Source organism: Vipera berus, assembly GCF_964194415.1.
Source record: "Vipera berus genome assembly, chromosome: 10".
Lineage (NCBI taxonomy): Eukaryota > Metazoa > Chordata > Lepidosauria > Squamata > Viperidae > Vipera > Vipera berus.
In genome coordinates this window covers 9,305,895-9,330,373 of record NC_138213.1, presented here as the reverse complement: position 1 = coordinate 9,330,373, position 24,479 = coordinate 9,305,895, and the positions used below count along the sequence as shown (strand labels likewise).

The 24,479-nt window shown below is 40.5% G+C and overlaps 2 protein-coding genes across 6 annotated transcripts in view; one reads left to right on the top strand and one right to left on the bottom strand.

Moving 5' to 3' along the window:
• Positions 1-24,479, top strand: part of ANKRD27 (ankyrin repeat domain 27) — a 37,451-nt gene that overhangs the window by 11,437 nt on the left and 1,535 nt on the right. For all 4 annotated transcript variants that reach the window (XM_081336240.1, XM_081336242.1, XM_081336241.1 and 1 more), the window contains 16 exons: positions 6,139-6,231; positions 7,534-7,661; positions 8,244-8,326; positions 9,814-9,929; positions 12,239-12,331; positions 13,097-13,294; positions 14,911-14,967; positions 15,091-15,213; positions 16,090-16,134; positions 17,581-17,703; positions 18,325-18,522; positions 18,992-19,111; positions 19,749-19,910; positions 20,791-20,890; positions 22,422-22,503; positions 23,502-23,574. In XM_081336240.1, coding sequence (XP_081192366.1) covers positions 6,139-6,231; positions 7,534-7,661; positions 8,244-8,326; positions 9,814-9,929; positions 12,239-12,331; positions 13,097-13,294; positions 14,911-14,967; positions 15,091-15,213; positions 16,090-16,134; positions 17,581-17,703; positions 18,325-18,522; positions 18,992-19,111; positions 19,749-19,910; positions 20,791-20,890; positions 22,422-22,503; positions 23,502-23,574 — 1,794 coding nt within the window. The remainder of the gene's footprint in view (positions 1-6,138; positions 6,232-7,533; positions 7,662-8,243; positions 8,327-9,813; positions 9,930-12,238; positions 12,332-13,096; positions 13,295-14,910; positions 14,968-15,090; positions 15,214-16,089; positions 16,135-17,580; positions 17,704-18,324; positions 18,523-18,991; positions 19,112-19,748; positions 19,911-20,790; positions 20,891-22,421; positions 22,504-23,501; positions 23,575-24,479) is intronic.
• PDCD5 (programmed cell death 5) overlaps positions 4,513-24,479 on the bottom strand; it is a 29,586-nt gene continuing 9,619 nt past the window's right edge. The window contains exon 7 of one of the 2 annotated variants that reach the window (XR_014027538.1): positions 4,513-4,536. The gene's annotated coding sequence lies outside the window, so the exon portion shown is untranslated. Of the gene's footprint in view, positions 4,537-12,052; positions 12,115-24,479 lie in introns of those variants that run through there. The other variant, XR_014027539.1, reaches the window with a different exon arrangement.

Sequence of the window (24,479 nt, the reverse complement as noted above, 5' to 3'; positions counted from 1 at the left end):
GGTCTGCAGGATTCTAGCCATGTTATCAAAGGAGCCCAGAGAGTAGCTCTCAAATGTATTTCATTTGCCAAAGCGGGTCATTATCTTGTGTAGGCCACTCAAGCATTTTAGTAACCGAAGCCTTAGGCTGGCGAATTATAAAGGCTTGAGGTAAAATAAACCTTTGTGCTTGCAAAGAGCATGAAGGAGAAACCCAGACTGGAAATTCTACCCTGCAGGAAAAATCCTTGTGTAAAGGTGGCTTTGCTGTTCCATTCATCTCACTTGTAGATGTAGGCTTTTATGTACTTAACAGAAATCAGCTCCTAAGGCAGGAGCCTGTTTTTATTATTTTTGTCTGGCATTCCAATCCAGGTGGTCCTCAACTTACAATCAATCACATGTGAGCCCAAAAACAGTTACCATATTACAATTTTAAAAACAGAGATAAAAGTTGCGTCGTATCTTTGCAATAATTGTGCAGCACTGCTATTATTATTATCGGTCGTCATTAGACTCCACTGGTCAATGGAAGGTAGAAGAAGGATGAAAAGCAAAGGCCTTCCAAAAATCTTTCGAGGCTATTCGTTAAGTGAGTTTTGGTACGCTTTACAACCTTTCTTGCCATTTTTGTTAAGCGAGTTGCTGCAGCTGATGAGTTTAGTAACCTGGTTGTTAAGTTAATCTGGCTTCCCCCATTGACTTTGCTTGTCAGAAGGTCGCAAAAGAGGATCACGTAACACTCCCCCCCTCCCCAGGACATTGCGATTCTCTTAAAAATATGCCAGTTGCCAAGTGTCCAAATTTTGATCACGTGACCATGGGGCTCTTGCGACGGTCATAAGTGTGAAAAACGGTGGTAAGTCACTTTTTTCAGGGCCGTTGTTAACTTCACTAAACAAGTGGCTGTAAGTCGAGGATTACCTATAGATGGGGCCAAGACAGAATAGGTTTTGATTGAATATATGGAACCAGACTTCATTTGATTGTAATCTGGCATGCATTTAATAAATCTGTCTCCTCCTGTGACACCAAAAGTTAGCCTGTGTCAACAGTTCACAGAGGGCCATCCAGAGATGGATTATTTCAAAGTACCATTGATTTAGGATTACGTTAGTCCTTTTTTAGAGTTAAAAAGTCACCTTTAGGTTTCAGTTTTCTGAGCCTAGCCAAATTGTTTAGGGCCATGCTGATGCATTAAGTGGAATATATTTGAACAGCTTTACATTCTGGGCTGAGTGAGTGTGAGTGAAGTGCTAAATCCAACATTTGTATGTCAAAACATACAGCCAAGTTACAGTGATTTTCTGCCAGCAGTAACTTGTTTGGCTTGTGGAAAGTGTTGTCAACATGTCAATAAAATCATAGCAGATATTGTAGAGATAGTTCAGAAAGCACTAATGCTTTGAAGGCATTCTGAAGATAATTTTTAAAAGATAATTTTAAAAAGCTGGTGGATAGGGAAGGTCTTTTCTGGAACGAATATAGGGATAGCTGGCAGATTTTAACCATAATAATGATTCATTTTTAACTTCAAAGTGCTGCTAGATGGCTTCATTTACTGTAGGTCACCCTGCCTTTTCGTTCAGGTTTGTGCCATCTAATGAAAATCTAGCAGCTTCTGTTGCTCTGCATTTAACTTGAAAGTTGGATGCAGTGTGATAAAGCATCAACAATTATACCCTGAAAATGCCAAGGACCTCTTTCACAGCAGCTGAAGGCACAGCAAAGTTTATTTATTTTGTTCAATTTCTATGGCTGCCCATGTCAATCAATCAACTCTGGGTGGCCATAGTTTTCCCCTGATTGGACTTTAATCCACCGGCCAGTATTCCTTTTGTGACTGGAAATATTCTTACAGCCATAAAATCATTATCACCTCCTCCGTTTCTGTAATTGTTAGGGTGTTTGCAGAATAAAACACATGTCTTAAAATCATGTGGAGGCCTAAGGCACATTTCAGTATCACTGAAATGTCCACCTCAGGTGGGCTATGGACCTGGCCACTGCTAGAATATGGCTTATATCTTGTCCCTGAACTGGTATGACACCCCTTCCCCCCCAAGTCAGTTAGCCTGGTGCCCTTTCTAATGTAGAATGCCTGTTTTACCTAATCACTCCAAATGCAGAATGCTAGATAACGTAGCATTCTGGAGTCTAAGCTAGCGTTGAATTTTTCCGTGACATGAAGCAAAAGGGCTTTTAAGACCCTCGTCCATGGTCCAAAATACATGGGTTGGAAGTTTTAGTTGGTCAATTTTGGAGAGCCACAGGTACCTCATTTCTGCTTTAGACAATAGAGTTGCTACACAGTTGATGACAACAAAAACTTCCAAAACCTTAGGTGCTCCTGATCTGAATCGAAGCTGGAGATGGACGTGGTTCCTGAATCAAAGCTGCACCTGTGAGCCATCTACAAAGAATGGAACTTAGGTGGGGGGGGGAGGTTAATGGCTTGGTTTGGATCACTTGATGTTTGAAGGCCTTGGGGCTCTTTTCTGGGAAAAACGTTTCACACCTCTTCTGCACTTCTAAATCACTTTGGCAAGGCTTTCACTTTGCTTCTTGATGGGTTATCTTCTCAAGCAAACTTGTGTCACTTGTCTTTTCCTTTCTAAAATGGCAGAGGTTGGTCCACAACGGTTGCTTGTTAAATCTTGAAGCCATGTTAAATTTAAAAAAAAAAGGAAGATGATGTGTGGAATAGAATTAAATGGTTGTGCTTTTTAATAGTTTGCCTGCTGCTAGTTTGATGATTGTTCATAACTTGTTACTCTGCTAATCTCTGAAGAAGTCGAAGGCAAAAATGTGTCGGGATGATGGAGATGTTTGCTGCCTTCTGTAAAATAAAATACATTGATAAATTGGAGAATTGAGTGCCGTTTTTTTAAAAGTAAAACGAGTCAGTAAAAGACGCCCAGTTTCCCAGTACTTGTTTAAATTTTTTTCGTTGGTACTTTTGCCTAAATGCAGCTCCCTACCCCTCAGTTTTTAAAACTTATTTCAGATGTTAGAAGATGGAGGGCAAGCCACGAATGGTTGTATGTGTGTTTCTTTTGGATTTGCAGTGTTATCAATTCCATGAGTTTCATGCTTCAACCTCTTTGCCTTAACTTGCATTTAATAAATAATAATAATAATAATAATAATAATAATAATAATAATAATAATAATAATAATAATAATAATTATTATTATTTTATTTATATACCGCCCTTCTCCCGAAGGACTCAGGGCGGTGAACAGGGCAAATATATAAAAAATACAAAAATACAAAAGTTAAAAGAAAATTAAACATATGCCCGACTAAAAACAGTAAATACAAATATTTAAATCCCCAATGCCATGCTTACATGATAGATTTAGCCTGGGAAACTGAACTGTAGCTTACTCAACCTATTTGCTATATGGCTTAGGAAGTAAGGAAACTGTTTGATAAGATGTACGTTGGGAGCTTGAGGTGCTGGCTCTTCCCCTTTACTGCTTGAAAATAAGCTGCTATCTTGTGCAGAGTCAGATTAAGCCAAAATGATTTAGCAAAGTATATATCTCAATCTGAACTGGATTGGGGTGGTGTGGTGTAAGAAAAGGGAATAAGCAATATTATTTATCAACTGGAATTGATCTAAGCTGACTTGCTAATGTTGCTTCATTACCAACCGGACCGCAATTGGTCTTGACACAAGCCGCAATTCTGAGATTTGAGAGGGGGAAAAAAAAGATAGGGATATAATCTCCTGGGTTATAAAATGTAAAAAGTGCCTTCTCCAGCCAAGCATTCACCAAAGATGTTGGACTTCTGCTCTGCATGGGCTGTGCTGTCAGGATCTGTTGAAAGTTAATGACACACCTAAAAGGACTGAGTTTCTCATCCTTGACTCCAGTGTTTTGTTGACCTTGTACCCAAGGATTTCTGAAATGGCTACCTGAAATACCCAGAGGGCACCAGGTTGCCTGTTCCAAGGTGAAACGTGGGGTGGGAAGTCTTCAGCAAATGAAATCATCATCTGTAGCATGGATGTCAAACTCACCACATCACGTGATGTGTCTTGACGTATCGTGACTTTTTTTGCATTGCCGCAGCTGGGGTGAGCATGGCCTTCGTATGATGCACTCGGCCTGCGGGCCGGCAGTTTGACACCCCTGATCTATAGCATTACTGGTTAGCTGACCTCATGTGCTGAGCACAATCATTTTATTTGCATTTAGCTTAATGCAGATCAAATCAAACCTTTCTTATAGACAAGCATATTAGCTTAGAATATATATGAACTATGTCATCAGAGCATGGCCGATTATAAAACGTGTTGAGCCTTGGTCAAGTTCATATTTTATGGTAACTACAAATGATGGTTTACAAACCACAATAAGTTCACACACGAACTACCAATCAAAAACTCAAAGGCATCCCAGCTTTGCCTGATGTATCTTCTCTCTAGAGAGTTGCACTCTATTATTGTTAACAGCTCTCTTTCTCTTACCTGTTCAACATGTCACTTCACAGTTGACCCTCTACATTTTACCTTCCTGGGAGACAATTACTCAGCCGAAAATCACCTTTATAGTAAAATAAGCAGCAGTAGACAAGGGCATTAAACATCTATTAGCAGCAGAGCTTTTTTTCTCATAGAACGCTCAGAATGGAGTTCCGGCACCTTTTTTGGATGGAACTTTGTAGGGTAGGCAACGCAGGTTGTATGACATGTGTGAGTTCCGGCACCTTTTTCTTTTACAAAAAAAGCACTGATTAGCAGTAGTAATTTAGTAAGAAAGTTAGAACGGCATTAAAAAGATTTATAACCAGTCCTCACACAACTATCACAGCATCCCTGATCATCACATGATCAAAATTTAGGTGCTTGGCATGTATTTATGACAGTTGCAGCATCCCGGGGTCAGGTGATCGCCTTTTGCAACTTTCCCAGATAGCTTCCAATATGCAGAGTCAATGAAGGAAGCTAAATTAACAACTGCAATGATTTGCTTAGCAACTTCAGCAAAAAAAAAGGTTGCAAACCTGCGACTTATTTTAACCACCCTGGTTAGCCACAGAAATTCTAGTTCCAATTGTGGTTGTAGCCATAGCACTAGCACCTAGACTTCTATACTGCTTCTTAGTGCTTTAGAGCCCTCTCTAAGTGGTTTAGAGAGTCCGCATGTTGCCCCCAACAATCTGGGTCCTCATTTTATCAACCATGGAAGGATGAAAAGCTGAGTCCATCTTGAACCGGTCAGGATTGAACTACTGGCAGCCGGCAGGATTAGCCTGCAATACTGCTTTCTAACCACTGTGCTAGCACGGCTCCTTGTAAGTCAAGGATTACCTGCATCAATGTTTGTATTCTGTAAAAAATAGTGTGAATGCAGCTGATTAAAAACTTTATTGCGAGAAGACTCTTAAATAAGAAAATTTAATTATAATTCCTGTCTGAGAATAGTTAATGTCGATGCAACTCTGATCTTTGGCCACAAATCCATACTGATACAAAAATTAGAAATAGGGCCGTCTTTGAGCAAGGAAAACTGTGTTCCATCAGACTGGATCTTAAGTGATGCTCTGTCACGTGCAGATTATGCTCAAACGTTTAATATTATAAAACTGGAGACAATGCGGGGTAATGGTTAAGGTGTTGGACAACAAGCAGGAGGCCCTGATTTACAGTAATCTACTGCAGAAGAATACTTGGCATACTTAAGTTATCACACCCCTTGCTGAGCTGCATTGTAAGATTAAAAAGGACCCCTTATGCATGCCACATTGAGCTTCTCTAAAAGAGGAAGGATATACATCTAATCAGTAACATAGCTGGTAAAAATACAGACGTTTTCTTGGATGACATTGTGGTTCTTTCTTTGGTGGTGATTTTATTTTTCTTAATGCTCACTTTTTTTTTTAGGATTCTACGTATATGTAAGCTTTTGGTTGAAAGTTGGAATTCATTTTGTTCATTGGTTAAATTAAAGCTGAAAATCCACCCTTCGGTGCTAGAAAAATCGGTAGTGTCCAATTTTGAGAGTTGGGCTTTAAACTGGAATTCACCAGTTTAAATGGATCTGACGTCTGCTAAACCAGTGGAAAAAAGAGGGTTACAAATACCTGTTTTCTGTTAAATATTTCTCCTTGCTAATAGCTTCCCTCTCTCCCTTTTCCTTTTGTAGGCATCTGAAGGATTCAGTGAAAAGCTGTTCTTAAGACAAAGAATGAATCTTCTCTCTCAACTGTCTACCACCCCGATAGACTGCTTGTTTAAGGTTTGGATTACAGAGCTGTTGGATTAGCGCAGCAAGAATTAGGAAAATATTATGCTTTCCCTTGCAACCCGTTGGAGGACTGTCTTCCGCTGCTACCTGTGGACTAAAATTGGGTGTTTTGGAGTTGATCAAAGAACAGCGCTTATTTTTCCTGTGCCACTTTAATTGGCTTTTTAAATTGTAATTGTGGACGCTTTAATCAGCGTAGCATCAGCATTGGTGGAATCGTATTTATTTTCTAAGAATGCCTGGGAGATTTCTCCTTCCACTTAATCATCTATCGCTGGAGATACAATGCTGGGAGGAAAGCTTTCCTAGGAGTGATCTCTGTGGGCACATTCCTAAAATTCCTTCTTTAGTTAAATATTTAAACTTTAATGCGCTGAGAGTTTGTTTGCAGCAGATTATGGCTTTGCTGGCACAGAGAAGCTGCTGAATCAATTTGATGGTAGCCTTTTTATTGCTGTTGAAGTTGCATGTACGATTTTTAAATTTATTTATTTTTTAAAAAAATATCCACTTCTTTGGGAATGCTTGTAAATGGAGATGACTCCACGCTTCAACCCACATTTTCAAATAAATTTATACGATCCTAAGAAAGGGTTTGATCAACCCGTTCTGCGATAGTTAAAATATGTCTTTATCACAAATAACAGAATAACAGAGTTGGAAGGGGCTTTGGAGGTCTTCTAGTCCAACCCCCTGCTCAAGCAGCAGACTATATACCATTGCAGACAAATGACTGTCCAGTTTCTTCTTAAAAGCTTCCAGTATCCAAATAATCAGTATTGTTTGGACTCCACTCCTGTCTTGATAAATGGTGTAATTCTTACACTTTTTAAAATAGCTTATGGAAATGTATCCTGGACATCTAAGTTTGTAATCTCACGCCTGCCTTTTCCTACCTGTTTTTTCCCCCCAGGTGTATTGGAACCACAGTTCCAATAGGATGTAATATAGCAATTGGAGAAAATCGCTTATACCTATTCAGCGAGATTAAGACATAGTGTTCTCGGCAGGACTTGAATAGACACCCAGTCATTTTTACCATTTTAACAGTTACAGAGATGTCACAGTGGATATGCAGTCTAGAATTGGGATTGTTAGAGAGATGGTAGACAATAAAACCAGTGACTTGTGAGGGAAACACACCAGCTCTTCCACCAATTGCTGTGATGTGAGAGCTGACCTTGAGTCCTTCTTAGGATTCTCAATAGGTCTTTCTTCTCCTGTGGTGTCTTTCTTCTTTGTTTGGGTTTTGAACCTGCCCAGATGTGTCTCTTCTCACATTCTTCTTTGCAGCATGTTGCTTCGGGCAACCAAGAAGAAGTAGAACGGTTATTGAGCCAAGGAGACGGCGACAAGGATGCTTTGCAAAACATGTGCCATCCGCTCTGCTTTTGTGACAAATGTGAGAAGCTAGTTTCTGGGTAAGAGTCATATTTTTCTACAAGAGTTATCCCCAGTGATTCAGAACGAAGGTTAAGGCATTTGATTCTGTCTTCAGTGGCTTAATTTAGATTTAATACCAGATTATGGTCTGCATGTGCATAAGGATTGTTCAGGTGCTCATTCAGCTACCTTCCCAAGGCTGAGAAAGATAGGCCAGTATTATTGTTTGTCGCACAGTCAGCTACAGTAGATGTTCAAACGGGATTTGGTGTTTTTAATCTACCTATCTAGTACTTGCCAAGAGCCTGGGATAGGCAGATGTGGATGTTTGATGCTGTTAGTGATATCAGTCGCAGGATGTAAGCTGTTCCAAGTAGAGGCTGCCTTTTGCAATTGATGGATGGTGAATTTGTCAATGCTGATGGTGATGCCATTATTTTTAGGACAAAAGGATTGAAGCTGACAGAAGAGTTGCTAGCAAGCTCAGAGGATGGTGGAATTGTAGCCTTACAACCACTGTCTCCCAATAGGGTACTTCTTGTGGATATAAAAAGCTGTGAGGATATTAAAATACTTGTGTTCTGCTTGAGTTTGATCATATCTTTTATTACTGCTTTAAGGAAGCTGAATGATCCTTCGATTGTTACACCATTTTCTAGAGATGATCAGGGATTTACTCCACTCCATGTAGCTGCTATTTATGGTGAGCGCTGCAATTTTTTTTTTCATTTTTCAAATGTTATAGCATAACCTTTTTCTGATACAATCACAAATCCTTTAGCTCTGTTAGCTGGATGTTCTGAAAGTTTCAAACTCTTTAGGGCAAAGAGGCCAGCAGAGTCAAATCTTGATGTTTTTCTTTACGCTGTTTGATAAATTATTACTTGGTCTTTTTTGATGTTTATTTTTAATACTGTTATATGTTTCGTTTTGCATTATGTTTGGTTAGCTACCCAGAGTTATTTTGTTGAGATGGGCAACCATCTACATTTGCAAAATAAAGAGAAGAAAAAAGTAGGATTACAAAAAAAACCCACACCCCTTCATTAAGGAATATTTTTGCTGGAAATGAATTGGGATATAACACTACCAGCAAATAAAGTGTATTTCATTTTCTCCAATAAAAATAGGTATACTATCTGATAAATATTAAAAATATTTTAAATGCTATTTAAAAATACATTCTGTGTAAACAACAGGAGTGACATATAAAAAGGGAACTTGGAAAAAAAGGAGAATTGCATTTTGAAAGCCTACATCAGAGAACTGCATATGAGAAAGGAAAAAAAAAATGCCAAGGATTATTTGTGTTAAAAAAAAAAGATTAAGCAGTCTATGTTAAGAGCTAGGAAAATTAAAGGAGGATATTGAAAAAGGCCTGAATTATGAGATACTGCGGTGGCAAGTGGCTAGGGCAGCTGGGAATGCTGGGAGCTCGGATGTGAAGCAACATTGTGAAGGCCATAGTCTGCCCAATGATATGATGTAATTTTCAAGGCGACAGTTTGCAAGATAGGAGCTTTTCTCTGAATTGCATCCTCTGATTATTTTGGTTTTTCCAGAAGGAAATAGATAGTGGGTTATCTTGGTTTTTGACTTGGCAAGGAACAGGTTTTTAAAATCATTTTGGTTCCTCCAGTTTCTTGCCTTGCCTTGAGAGAGTGTGAGCCTTGTCCTAAAACAGGGCTCTTCAAACTTGGCCCTTTTATGACTTGTGGATTTCACGCTGGCTGAGGAATTCTGGGAGTTGAAGTCCACAAGTCATAAAAGGGCCAAGTTTGAAGACCCCTGTCCTAAAAGCTTGCATTGATATCCTTGGCAATATAAAGTCCTCTGAACATTTGAGGGCAGATTCCTTATTTGGTGGTAATGAGGTTGCTTAGTTAGCTTGCCCCCAAGTTCCTAAATAAAGGATGCTTTTTGCCTTACGGCCTTCAGTTGGTCTTCAGCTCTGACCCTCAGGAATAAATCAACCTCACTTAATAATTGCTGGAGGTTCTGTTGCTCAGCTCTGAATCGAAAAATATGCTGCCTGCGCTTGGAGAGAGATTGCTGTTTGCACACAAAGGATAAAGAGAAAATTATCACCTTCTCAGAACCAACTCTGAAAATGCAACAGGCTTTTTTAAAAAAACAACACAGCCAAATGTTATTGGTTGGGTGATAATGAGCAAATTTCTCTTCCCCCAGGGCAAGCCTCGTTAATTGACTTGTTAGTCTCCAAAGGCGCGGTTGTCAATGCCACGGATTACCACGGGTCAACCCCACTTCATCTCGCCTGTCAAAAAGGATATCAGAATGTCACAGTAAGCTACAGTTTGTGAACCACATTGTGCTACTATGTGTCATTCTATTTTTAATTGTAGACTGACAAAAAGAACATCTAGGTATTTTTCAGTCCTGAGTTCTCCTGAAAGAAAAATCTGGGCTCGGTTTCTTTAATAGCAGAATGATGGGGTGGGTGGGTGGGTGGGTGTTTAGAATACAGGTAGTTAACTTACGGCCACAATTGAGCTCCAAATTTGCATTGCTACGCAAGACAGTGATTAAGTTGTTGTTTTGCCCCGTTTTACGAATTCTCTTGCCACCGTTGTTAGGTGAATCACTGCAGTTATTAAGTTAGTCACAGAGTTGTTAAGTGAATCTGGCTTCCCCATTGACTTTGCTGGTCAGAAGGCTCAAAAGGTTGATCACATGACCCCAGGACGCTGCAACCATCTTAAGTACATGCCAGTTGCACAGCCTCTGGATTTTGATCATGTGATCACAGGGATGCTGCAGCAGGCGTGTGAACAACCGTCATGTCACATTTTTCAGTGCTGTTGTAACCTTGAACAGTCACTAAATGAATGGTTGTGAGTCAAGGACTAGATACCAGAGGCTGTAACCTTCTTCAGTCTCAGCTGGGTGGACTCCCTCTCCCAGAATCCTCAGCCATGGTCTTGCTAGCTGGAGGATTCTTTGCTAACCTTTGTCTTCTAATCCCTGTTCTTGCCTTTCTTCCTAGAGTTGGTTGCCCCACTCGACCTAATTGAGATGTTGGCCCTGTATGTGGGGGGAAAAAATGCACTTATACTGATGCTGGCCTGTAGCCCAAAGAACTGATGCATTTAGCCTTAAGTTCCTCCATACTCGCTTCCTGCTGTCTTTTGCAAGGATTACAATAATGTCTCCATAAATAGCCAATCATGAATAAAACATGTTGATTGATGAAGCTGCATCTTCCACCATTTTTTGGTTGAGGAGTTGGGTGGGTGGGGAGGTGGACTGGAGAAAACAATTCAATGTTGTAAAATTTATATTCCATGAAAAGTCAAGATGTTTCCAAAGCTGCTCATTACCGTATTGTTCCAGCCACTTCTGCTCTTCTCCGCCGTCAGGTTTCTTGATGCTCTTAAGTTTCAAAAAAAAAAAGTTCCAGCTTTTAGAATCATTTTTATTGGCAGCGGTGTCGTTGGGCCTTCATTGAGAAGGTGAAGAGCACTGTAGAAGGAGTGGTTTATTTATTAAACAGAGGTCCTGCCGCCGATCATTTCTCCTTTGGCAACCTTTGGATAAACACATGAGTCAGCCATTTTTTGCACGTGCCTCCTAGATGCTCAAGTAGGCGGGATAGGGGTGTACCTCAATTAGGACTGGAGCCTGGAAATGTTGACTTCAAGTCGTCATTATCCTCATCCATAAAAGTCTCTGAATTTCGCAGGTAGTAGCTCTTGTTGAGCTGCTTCATCTTGTATTATTCTAGTTGACAGAGGTAGAAGGTAAGATTCTTTGGAAGTGAGTGTGGACGGAGGTGTGAAAAATGGAAGGAGGGTGCAAAAGGCAAGGGCCGTGTGTGAGTTTATTGAAACAGGTGGATGTAAAATGACAGAGTAGCTTGAAATCTCTTGGGTTGGTACTAAACGTTATTTAAGGCAACTTTCTGAAGGATGGCTATGCTGTTGTTCAGCGGCGAAGTCCCATTTTGCCAGAAATGGTGCATTAACTTAACAGAATAACAGAGTTTAAAGGGCTTTGGGAGGTCTTCTAGTCCAACCTTCTGATCAGGTAGGAAACCTTATACCAGGGGTAGGCAACCTTAGCTCTTTTATGACTCATGGACTTCAACTCCCAGAATTCCTGAGCCAGCATGGCTCAGCATGGAAACCTCTCCCTTTCCCCTCAGCATGGCTGGCTCAGGAATTCTGGGAGTTGAAGTCCACGAGTCATAAAAGAGCCAAGGTTGCCTGCCCCTGCCCTATATACATTTCAAATAGGTGGCTGTCCAATCTTTTCTTAAAAATCACCCCCAACCTCTGGAGATAAATCATTCCACTGATCAACCTAGCTTAAGGAATTTTTATTTTTGGTAGCTGTTCTTCGAGATTGCTAAGCAGTGTTTACCAATTGACAGAGAGGTCTGGGTAGCTTGGTGGTAACCCTACGTTGGTTTCTGAATAGTGGAAAGTGAGATGTTTTCCTGCCAGTTTGCAGCTTGGTCCAAAAAAGTGGCTGAAAGGGAAGATGGGCATTAATTAATTTCATTTGGTTTCAGCAACGATAAAACGCCCAGCAGATATCAGCCTATTATGACTTCTTCTCTGGATAACATTGGCTTTTTTCTTTTTCTTTTCAGCTCCTTTTGCTACATTATAAATCAAGCACTGAAGCCCAGGATAATAATGGCAACACTGCACTCCACTTAGCCTGCACTTACGGGCACGAGGATGTAAGTAGAGTGTTTAAAACTGCCGTTTTCAGAGGTGTCCTTCACTTTTGTAGTTCAGGGGTCTCCAACCATGGCAGCTTCAAGACTTGTGGACTTCAACTCCCAGAATTCCTGGCCGAGGAATTCTGAGAGTTGAAATCCGTGAGTCTTGAAGTTGCCAAGATTGGAGACCCCTGCTCTAGTTGGTGAAGGGTCATTTGGACCATAACTTTCTTTTCCATCTCTTTTGAGGGGCAAGCAAATTTGAAATGTGTTAGTTTTTTCTCTCTCCAGTTTTCAGGTATTCTTGCGCATATGAAGCATTAAAAAGGCTATTAATTGATTTTTATTATTTTTACACTATCCTTTCTCCATTGCCCGAGCTCAAGACATCACTACTAACCTTTCAAGGCTTCTCTGAAACACATTATATCCAATGCGTGTTACTATAAAATTGCAGCAATTAAAGCAATCCACAAATAGTCTGGATGAAGACATGGGCGTGTGTCCTGAAAGTGGGTCCGCTGCTGTTGTGGTTCTTTGAAAGTAACCATCTCAAGGGCAATGCTCGGAACAGTCTGTCTCCTTTCTCTTTTGTTATATGGACAAATGTGTGAAATGCATGGTGTGCTTAACCATGTCGTGTGCGCTGTCTGCTACTCATGGCATAGCAGGGTTAATCTCTGGATGGATAAAATGCAAAGCAGCGGCTCCCCTCGGGCTGTGTATAAGCCATTGCCTTCATGCAAAGTTCTTGTCTTGTGTCGTTCTTTTTTAATTTTGTAGTGTGTCAAAGCTCTGGTTTATTACGACATCCATTCTTGCAAGTTAGACATTGGTAATGAAAAAGGAGACACACCTCTTCACATAGCTGCCCGCTGGGGCTACCAAGGGATCATCGAAGTTCTCCTGCAGAATGGAGCCAACCCAGGCATTCTCAACCGGATGAAAGAGACGCCCGTGCAATGCACATTAAATTCAACGGTACTTTTTAATCAACTACAGTATTCTTAGGATGCTTTTTCAGTAACTTTGAAGCCAAGACATCCTAGATATTCTCACTGTTTGACTACAGAGAGGGCAGAGGCCTTAGCAATACTTATAATAGTAATTAAATAAAAGAGCCGTGGTAGCACAGTGGTTAGAATGCAGCGATGGAGCCTGACTGTCCACAGCCTGGAGTTCGATCCTGACTGGCTCAAGGTTAGTCTAGCCTTCTCTCCTTCTGAGGTTGGTAAAATGAGGACCCAGATTGTTGGGGGCAAGATGCCGACACTGTAAACTGCCCAGAGAGTGCTGTAAAGCAGGGGTCCCACTACTGGGTTATGGCCTATTCGGAATCGGGCCACACGAGCAGTGGGCCGGTCTGGATGTGTGCCTGTGCAGCTTGCCTTGGGCGAGAGGTGGGCTGGCACGTATGCACATATGCGCATAGCTCATCATGTGCAAGTTGAACTGTGCATGCGTGGCAGCCTGCCCTGCCCCAGCTTGCTGACTGTGCAGCCCAGTTCCCCTAGGCTGCTGCTGTAAAGCACTAAGGAGCGGTATATAAGTCTATTTGCGATGGCTATTGCTATAATTAACACATGATTATTATTTCTGTGAGGTCCTTGGTGCTCTCTAAGCTTGGTTGATTTCTTGTAGATGCTTCAGAGGTTTGCACAGCCATTTAAAAATAGCTTCTGATTTATAATGTTGGAGAAAGGTCACAGTTGTATTTTATACATAACTCATACGCACAGAAGAGCTGGAAGAGAAATATAGAATCTGTATCTGTGCACTCTTAGATTTGCTTTTATGCATAGTAAAAGTTCCCAAAACTTTCCTCTTTGTTTTTTGGCATCTTCAATACAAATTAATAAAAACAAGCAGTCTTGTGACATCCTAAAAACCTAACCAGTTCAAGTTTATTACTACTCTGTTTGGCTTAATTATTTTTTTTCACTTTGGCTAGATTTATTTTGTGAAGCTACAAAAAAACCTATATGACTTTAAAATGCATTTGACTAACTTCTCTTAAGTTTCTGTATATTATGGCTAGGCCATTTTTCTTTAACTGGCGTTCCTTGAATCATCCACAGTTGGCTGTGTTTGCAGAAAACATTTGAGTAAAAAAAATGGTTTACAAGCCACAAGAAAACAGACTGTTATAATTTAGCACTGTGAACTGTGCTAATTAACTGTGAACTCAGTTAATATATTTGCTGGTAGCATGGTCTGATGGGTGTGGGGTATTTTAATATTAATCTTATTAATTTTTATTGTAATTGGGCTACATTATTTAATTCTTTCTTAACTTTTGTACATTGTATTTTTTATTGTATTTATTGCCCTGTACACTGCCCTGAGTCCTTCGGGAGAAGGGCGGTATAGAAATTAAATAATAATAATAATAATAATAATAATAATAATAATAATAATAATAATAATAATAATTTTATTATTATTATTTTATTTATTATTATTATTATTATTATTATTATTATTATTATTATTATTATTATTATTATTATTATTATTATTATTATTATTATTTAGCCAGGTGGGTAATTTCTTGGGATCTGCACTTGCTTGCTCATTGGCTTTTAATCTCTCTGCAGATTGTATCCTTAATAGAACTGAACTACCTCACTTTTGAAAAAGGACATGCTTCTCAGGTAATTCAAATGTGTTGGTCCTAACTCTCTTTGTTTTGAGCTATCCTGCTTATCAGCTGTTAAATACAGGTGGGATGTAGCCAACGTTTTCTCCTTTTGCTTTCTTTACGGGGTGTCCACTAGTCACCAGTCCGATCTTCGTGTTGTGAAGACACCATCAGCCAAATATCATCCACCTCCAGTTTATCTTCCATAATACTAGTGACAACGGTGACACCAGAAGAAGCCAAATCTAATTATAAAGAGGTAAGCTGATGATCTGGTGAGCATTTGGAAGGACGGTCCAAGTTCTAATATAACCCCTGTTTTGTCCCTCTTTCTTAAATAGCATCAAGCTCCATCCACTTGATTGGCAGATTCGGGAGATCGAAGATGCATACATTCCCCTTATCTGCTGCTAAACTTCAAATTTCAGAAGGAATATTGCAGTAGATGAATATAGATGCTGAAATATGGAAGATAGAGGAGATGATAGCACAGATTTATACAGGGAAGAGGCTGATCTTTAACCGGAGCCTAGAAACTCAAAGTTTTTAAGTATCTGACAAATTTTAGAAGGGAGAGTATTTCAGAATGAAGGGGCTGCTACTAAGAAGCCTGCTTACAAGATATTTAATGCATGGTTCTTGCACTTAGCAAGCAACTAGATCTGTAACAATGAAGGACATTTGTAAAACCTTCCTTCCTTCCCTTCCCATCTCATCCTGCTTTTATTATTTTTACAAATAACACATCTGGTACACCTTCCTCCTCCTATTTTCCCCACAACAACCCTCTCAAGTGGGCTGAATTAAGAGAGTTACTAGCTCAAGATCACCTAGCTGGCTTTCATGGCTAAGGTGGGGCTTGAACTCATCGTCTCCCGCTTTCTAGTCTGGTATCTTAATCAGTAGACCAAACTGGCTTTCTCTCCTGGTGTCTAAATTTTAAGGTTCTTTTATGTCAAACCAAACCTTCAGCTTCAGCAACCATTTAACATCTTGGTGCCCTGTTCTGTATGTTCTGCACCTTCTGGGCTAGTCCTAAGAGCGGAAGCCCACATTGCAATACTGTATATCAATTCTGTAATAGATGGCAATTCAGGTAAAATGCTTTCTCTTTCTTGTGTTATTTGTTCTGTAGGTGGATAAGCTTCTAAGAGCAGTTGCTGATGGAGACTTGGAGATGGTAAGAGCAGTTCACTGGATTCATGCTTTGCAAGACTGTAGATGCTGGTGGGCGCATAACATTGATGATGGTGCTAAGTAGAGTTTCCCATTGTAAGTCAGCAGTTCTTAAAGAAAATCCAAGTGGAAGTAGATTGTCAATTGCATAGTGGGAATATCTAGGTTTATACTCTCAACTCTTCTTGTGGGGCGGGCTGGAAAACATCGCCCTGTTCCAGTTGCCCACAATCCTGGTAATGGGAACAGCAAAATGTTAGTGGGTGATCCTGACGTTTTCAGCCATCGTAACAATGCCAGTTACAAAAGCATCCCAATGAGTGTCCCCAAATGTTCAGTGGTGCAAGTTGCTTCATTGCTTTTCCATGGGGAAGGAGGACAATATGGTGGACCTTGCAAGAAGGCATGTCCAGCCTGAGTAGGACTATTCCATACGACAACCTAAACTGTTGCAGTTCCATTTATATGCATGTGTTATGTATGTATGGTGTGTATTTAAATAGTTCCATTTGTGCCATTTTTTAAACATGCCGTTCCTGGTTGATGCAGTGTTCTTGCGTTGAATTTTGATAGTCCTACCCGGGAGCGTTGTTTTTCACAAGAAAATTTTGAATACAATTTTGAATAAAAATAAAAAAAGATTTTGAATAAAAACGGGCTATGTGGCTTCATTTCCTCTAGATCTAGATGGAGCACATGCTGGGTTTTTAAATAGCAGTGACTGTAAAAATTTTTTTTAAAAAGCTTTCCCTTTGTACAATGCTCATAACCAAGAATTTCCTTATGCTTCCCTCATTTCTGACTTAGCATTCTGGCTTCAAACATGAACCGTATTGAAAAGATAAATAAAATAGCAGCAAGAGCTGAGGAAAGACATTGGCCTATTCTGGTGCAAAGCCTTCTGGTTTTTAATCTCCAGCAATCCCAGCTAAAAGGATTGAGCAGAGAGGAACATCGAAGTCTAGATTAAGAGGGGATGTCTTTCCTAATTTAGATCACATCTCCTTAGCAAATTCATCTTGGCAGTGATAACATTTAACGGTTCTATCGCTTGCCTGGTAGGAAATGAAATATCACAAGGGGCCAACGTTACGTCTTCTGCCATGTCTCATTTAATTTGCCCATTTCTGGGGAAATACCAGGCAGCTGTTCTGTTCTTGCTGAGATGACATCTTTACCCCTGGGCTGAAGAATGGCAAACATTGCAGATTGATAAAGATTTCAAAATGCTTCTGTGTGTCCAGGTGGGCAAAAATCCTTTCAAGCATAAAATGAGATTTCCAAAAGCCAAATGTTTTAGTCTTAAGCTTCTTCTGTTAGGCTGGTTTTTAATGTGTAGGAAAGCTGTGAGGCTCCTTACGAAAGGGTGTGGAGCTCATAAAGATGGATTACTGTAGGGAATGAGACCTGAACAACCCACGTATTTTCCAATCCTCTGTATTTATTGTAGGTGCGCTATCTCTTGGAATGGGGAGATGATGATCTGGAAGATCCCAAGGAAACCAGCAATATGAGGACCCCAGAATTATGTCATCCTTTGTGTCAGTGTTCGAGATGTAGCCCTCTGCAAAAGGTTGGTGGCTGCTCCTATCGGATATGTTCTGACTTGGCTTATGAGAAGTCTGCGATTAATCACACTTGCCTTCTAACGATGTTCCCATGAGCTGCTGGGAAAAAAACTGCTTTCCTCATTAAGTGGGCTGTTGTAAGGATTGGGTGGTTGATTGAAGGAAATTCATTTCACTCCTAAGAAGAGTAGAAGGTGGCTTTATAGCCTTGACTCAGCCGTCTCTTCTACAGCTCGTTTGGGCATTGTCTCGTCCTCTGCTCCAGGAAAGTTTTGTACCTGTGCAAGTAAGCTGAGATCTTCCTTTCCCAAACAGTCTGGTGTGTCTTTCTTGTCATCTTACCTCCCCCTCCCATTTTTAATTTGCAAATTTGCAGATCAAAGGCCTCTTACTTTGAGTTTGATTAATTGTTCTCATTGTCTGGAAAGTCCTCCTTAGTTCCAAGTCAACCAATATGATTTCATGCCACTGCTTTTTGCATTAGCCCCGCTCACGGTAACACGTAAAAAGTTTGAAAGTAAAGCATGGTGTGTTTTGTGGTTATGTGTTGGTCTCAGCTGGTTGGAGGAATTGGTCATGCAGAAATGCCAGGCTGATGTCCTGTGTGCTTTTATTTCTCCCACCAGAAGTTCTTCAGGCTACCTACAAATGGCCTTGGAGTGAACGTTACCAATCAAACTGGTCTGACGTCACTGCACATTGCTGCTCTACATGGGCATGTGGACTTGGTAGCCCTCTTACTGAAACATGGAGCAAACATTGAAGCCAAAGATGTGAACCAAGCAGGACCTCTCCACTTCGCCTGCCAGAACGGCCATTTTCAGGTGAGCCATCAAATGGATAGCTGGGAAGCCCGTGAATACATTGGCCTTCAGATCATGGGTAGAGACAGCCTGTGGCACCGCTCGTATTCATGCTGATAATAAAGCTCAAACCAGAGGTGTCACTTGAAGCACAAATTGATCGTGTTCAAATTAACCTACTTTGGACATATTATATAAAGATCTAGCTCTCTGGAAAGGGCTGTTCCTGGGAAGGGTGGAAGGAAAAACAAGAGGAGGGGTAGACTCAGTTGTAATGGTGATGGAGGCACTATCGGAGGACCCCAAAGACCAGGTTAGGGACATTTGTCATGATGTACATCTGGAGAACATCTCATCTGTGTGGTCACTAAGAGTCAACATCAACGATGGCACATAATCAGAATCAATAATTAAAGCAGATTTCAGACTCCCCCAGTTTGTTGTTTTGTGTTGAAACTAAACTAGCTATAATGCCCCTTTGTTCCAACAGGTAGTGGAATTTCTGATAGAGTGCACTGCTAAGCAAAACAAAAAGGACATTTATGGAAATACCCCCTTAATGTATGCTTCCTTGAAAGGCTATCAGGAGATAGCAGCCATTTTATTACAGGTGAGAGATCCTGTATTGCTTTTTTACCTGTTTTTCTATTCTTTTTGCCTTGGTACTCACGAATCAATTACTCCTTTTTCACGGTCGCATGGATTGAGATTGAAAATATTTGTTTTCATTTTTACTGAAGCTTGCTTCTCACATTTGGAAGTTACAGTAATATGAGGTTTGTTTAAACAAACAAGCTGTTTTCTCACTTTGTGAGAACGACTGTGTTGAAGAGAAGGCACAAAAATGTGCATATCATCTCTTAAATCCGAGGTAAGAAATGTGTGCAAGTAAAGGATTGGGGTGGAACTCAACTTAGCTGCATGGTAACCCTGCAAAAAAAGATCATTTTCTGCATTTCCAGCTCAAAAGATAAAAGCACACACAGGAAAAGCCTTTTCTTCAGACTTTAATAAAGAACTGCTACAAAAACTTTTTTTAGGAGATATTCTAAGAAGATGGGAACTTTTTAAAACTCCTGAATACTCCTACCAAGAAAGTCTGATATATAAATTCTTTTTTGCAGGGCCCTCGCAGATTAAACTATATTGTCCATGAATGAATCAACTGAAATTAGAAGGCTTTGAAATTTGCAAGCACGGCTTGTAAAAGAAGTTTGTTTTCCCCTTTCCTGTTTTTGCTTTTCCAGCATGGAGCCTCAGTCAACCTTTCCAATAACCAAGGCAACACACCTCTTCACAAAGCGGTGATAGGAAATTACGAAGCAGTGGTTCAGTTGCTGCTGCAGCATGGCGCATTGGTGCACCTTAGGAACAACAGGCAATGCACCCCTCTTGACTATGCTGAACCTGTAAGTTGCACATGAAGTCTCAGAATCATTATAGATGTCAAGAAATGCTTAAATCTTTATAGGGCTCACAATATGTTTCCCAACCAATCCTTGAAGTTCTGCTCTTGTAGTGCCCTCGTGATTGTGATCTGGGTGCTTGGCAACCTGCCTGGATTTCCGGCCATCAGTGTCCAGTCATGTAATTGCGATTTGCTATCCTTCCTGCTGGCTTCCCATGAGCCAAGTCAGTGGGGAAACCAGCAGGAAATCGAAGTCACAAGAGGTCCTTGTTCAACAACCGACAATGATTTATTTAAGGATGGTAACCAGAACTGCCAGAATTGCTGTTGCTAAGCAGCTAGTCATCTGACATTATGCTTTACGACTTCTTTGCTTAATGAAGACACCAATCCCAACTACGATCCTTAAGTGAGGACTATCTGTGAAGACAAAAATATCCTAATCCAAACCAGGCCGTTGTTTCAGGATTGCTTAGAATGACTGGGTTGCTCCTTATGCTCGATTCTTGTCTTTGTCATGATTCCCTCGTGCTGATTTTTTTAAACCACAGTCAATACGTATGTCCCACAAAGTCCATCCATTGTGGCCTAATCAGTAAATCGGGAGCCACCAGCTCATCCCATAAGCCAGGTCTGGTTTGAGATGCTGAGCACTGGATCTGGGGGGGCTTCTTGCCTGCAAACGTGGTCTTTGTTCACTTAGTAAAGTCTTTTCCTCTTCTGCATTAATACAGTGTATCAGATTTAAAGATGGAACAGTGGCTTTCAAATTAATCTCAAGATGGTACGGTTGGGTGACATTTGCAACACCAGTGGGATTCAGTAATCTTTTTAATAGGAGCAAATCCTTCCATTTATCCTCTCTTCCACCCTGTTTAAAGAATTCAGGCCTCCTCAAGCTTCTTCAGGCTGCGGCATCCTCCGAGGAGGACGGACAGACGCTCTGCAAAGCTCGCGTATCGCGGAAGATCAGGAAAAAAAGTGAGTGCTCCATTGTGACTAGTGAAAGCTTACTGAGAATAAGACAGTTCTCCAAAGCAGCTAGAACACAGGGATATTGTTTTGATTGCTGAACAAATAAAAGCATCTTCTCTCTTTGCCGGTTATGTTTCTACCTGTGTGTGCAAGAGGGTAGCTAGTGGCTAGTGTTTGCCTGACTGTTGCTGGAGTTTTTGCAAATGATAACATTTAAGCGGGTGCACTCCATTAAGGCTGGCTATTACTTCGAAACAGAAATGAACAGCAGTGATTTTGGATCCTTTGCTGATACTAATCTGTGGCCTCAAGCTTATTTTTTGCTTAATGCTGAGTTGTTGAATAGTGCAGTAATGCTGAGATTTAAGTAGTGGAGTTTGTGCCAAGACCAAGGGTGAACTCGGCTCTAGAAAAGCTAACCTTTTTTTATTTTACCATTGTGTAAGCAAGATCATTTACCTGTGGCTTAATGATTTATAGCTTTAAAACAACACCCACTCTGAGAATCTAGAAATGAAAATGGGTGTTTGCCTTTCTTTTCACAACTGACTTCCAACATAAATTGCAAATTGCATGTCACTTGCTTTCGTTACTCAGAATGAGAACAATTGCCCACCCTCAGTCATCCTGCAAGTGGTTCTCCACCCCTGGTTGGCGCATTTAAGGAATTTGTCCTCCTTAAAAACTCCTTGCTGTAAATCAGATTGAAAGTCCATTTATTCCGGTGAAGCCTCTCTTACATAGCCAGGAAGAGCCTTGGAGAAAACTCACAAGTTACAATCTTTATATAGCTGTTCTTCTCTGGGGTCCTATTTCAAGGTAGACTGCCCCTTGATTGTTGTAATTTCTGCACAAAACTCTCTTTCCACATGGCATTGTTTTCAGCTTGCACCTAACAAAATGCAAATGGCAAAGCTGGCAGTTATCATTGACGATTCTATGTGAGACAAATAAGCAGAGTTGCTGTATTTAAAACTGCTTCCCATAGGAGCGATCTCTGTGCCTGCACATGTACCTACGGCTGCAGACAAACAATGGTGAGAAACCTCTACAGATAGTCCTTGTTTAGTGACTCTTAACAATCATTTGCAGTTACGACCATGATAAAATAACTGTCTGCATTATGACCGCTGCAGGTCTATTAAGCAAAACAAAGCTGAAGATGATTAAGCACAAGCTATAGTTTCACTTAGCAGCTACTTCATTTAATTGTAGTCGCTAAACGAGGACTAACTGTACTTTGTTTCCTATATGCAGTGGAAGTTTTATTATTTGTAAAGTGAGCATCCAGACGCATCCTGTACTTGCTGCCTAAAATTCTATGGTCTGTTCCAGATCTCATTCTGCCTGAAGTATTGATCCATCCATAATCCATTCAGCATTACAAGGTGCACTGTCACCATGATGCTGAACCTACTCAGGCCTTTCTTTACCTTGTCAAAAAAGCAGATTATGCTGTTCATTTTAATGGAGGATTGCCTAGTCAAGTGCTCAAGAATACTGCCCATTTCATGAATTTTGTACTTTAAATCTACAGTCAGTTTTAAGACTCCTGAGACAACGGATAATCTCATTGCCCGGCGCCTTCAACTACTTGAGTCAATCCATCGATTTAACAAGTAGGTTTGAAATTATTGTGAAGTGTTAAAAATGCCCGATTCTAAAAGATATTGCCAGTGAATGTGAAGAGCTGAAGTTACCTCAGATGTTGGAATCTAGTAAGGAATGGATCTTTTGACAATCGCCCCTGAATTATGGGGACATGTTATAGCGAATCAGTTATTACCTTCTGTGCAAATTACATAGTCTTCAACTTATAACCACGTTTGAGACCGGATCTTCCATCATTAAGTAATACAGTTAAGTTAGTTGTGCCCAATTTTACAGGCTTGTTTGTCATTAAGTGAATTGAATGCTAGTTAAATGAATCCTGGTTGCCTCATGGATTTTGCTTGTCGAAAGCCAGCTGGGAAGGTCACAAATAGCAATGCTGTGGCTCTGGGACATTGCAACCATCATAAATACATGCTAACCAGGTGCCCAAATTTATGTGACCACAGGGACGCTGTGACAGCCGAATGCATTAAAACTGGTCGGATGTCACCTTTTTTCCAGCACTGCCATAATTTTGGTTGTTAAATGAATGGTTGTAAGCCGAGGACTATCTGTAATTGGTATTATCAATGTTTTATATTGGCTGTTCTAAAAATAGAAGGACTGCTGGGTGTCTATGCATTTCAAGATTATTGAATTGAACTGAGAAGATACCTTGAATTTAAGATAATCCATCCAAACCAGGAAAGCACATGTTACAAATGTACATGCATGATTATATGCACACCCATCAAAAGCCAACTCTAATTTAGACATTTGGAAGAATGGTTTATATAGTCCAGAGAATACCTTTAAATGGTTTGGTTTCGGAGCTTTAAATTTACAAACTTCAAAGGGGATATCCTCCTGGCAATTGATTTTCAAGAAAACTCAAGCATTAGAACTGAAAGCAAGCTAATCCTCTTTCAGTTGAAATATTGCCCTCTGGCGGCTGGGCTGAGGAACCAAGTGAGATAGACTGAAGCATGGAGTAACTTAAGTTTTCCCTCTTGTGTTCTCTTAGATCAAGAGACCTGCGCAAAGCCATAACAAAAGATAAAAGTGTGCCTAACTTTGATGAAGAATTATTGCACCAGGTAGGTATACAGTAATGCACTTTTGTTTGCTTTTTAAAACACAAATAAATTCTGCGTGAGATAAAACTTTTAGATATTTTTTATAGAATAAAAACATGAACATTTGGGGCAGAAGAGGAAAAAGTAGAAAGGGAAAGAGGTTTGTATAGTGAAGGCAGAAACGTATGTGGGCTTCCAGGACCTAGAGCAAGATTTGCCAATTTTCTCTTTGCTGCAGGAAAAAAAAGGGGGAAATGAACATTGGCTAGCATTAGCAGGGAAGACTTAATTCTCTTTCCGTGTGAAATTTTAATTTCAGCCTTGGAAAATCTTATCAAGGCATTTTGATAGTCTGCAACCAGGGGCATATGCTTATTTCAAGCTCAGAACAAAATGTGACACTTTTTCAATGATTTTAGCAGTAAGAAACAATAGCAATTTGAAACAAAACTCTTTAAAGAGAAGTGGGCTGGAAATCTGTAAAACAAGTACAAAGTGAATGCTGTTTTAGAGGACATGGAACAGTCAGAATGGATACACACACACAAACACACACGTGTGTGTAAAGGTAAAGGTTCCCCCGCACATGCATGCTAGTTGTTTCCAACTCTGGGGGCCAGTGCTCATCTCTGTTTCAAAGCCGAAGAGCCAGCGCTTGTCCCAGGACGTCTCCGTGGTCACGTGGCCGGCATGACTAGACGCCAAAGGCGCACGGAACGCTGTTACCTTCCCACCGTAGTGGTCCCTATTTTTCTACTTGCATTTTTACGTGCTTTCGAACTGCTAGGTTGGCAGAATCTGGGACGAGTAACAGGCTCTCACTCTGCTACACGGCACTAGGGATTCGACCCGCCAAACTGCCGACCTTCTGATCGACAAGCTCAGTGTCCTAGCCCACTGAGCCACCGCGTCATTGTGTGTGTGTG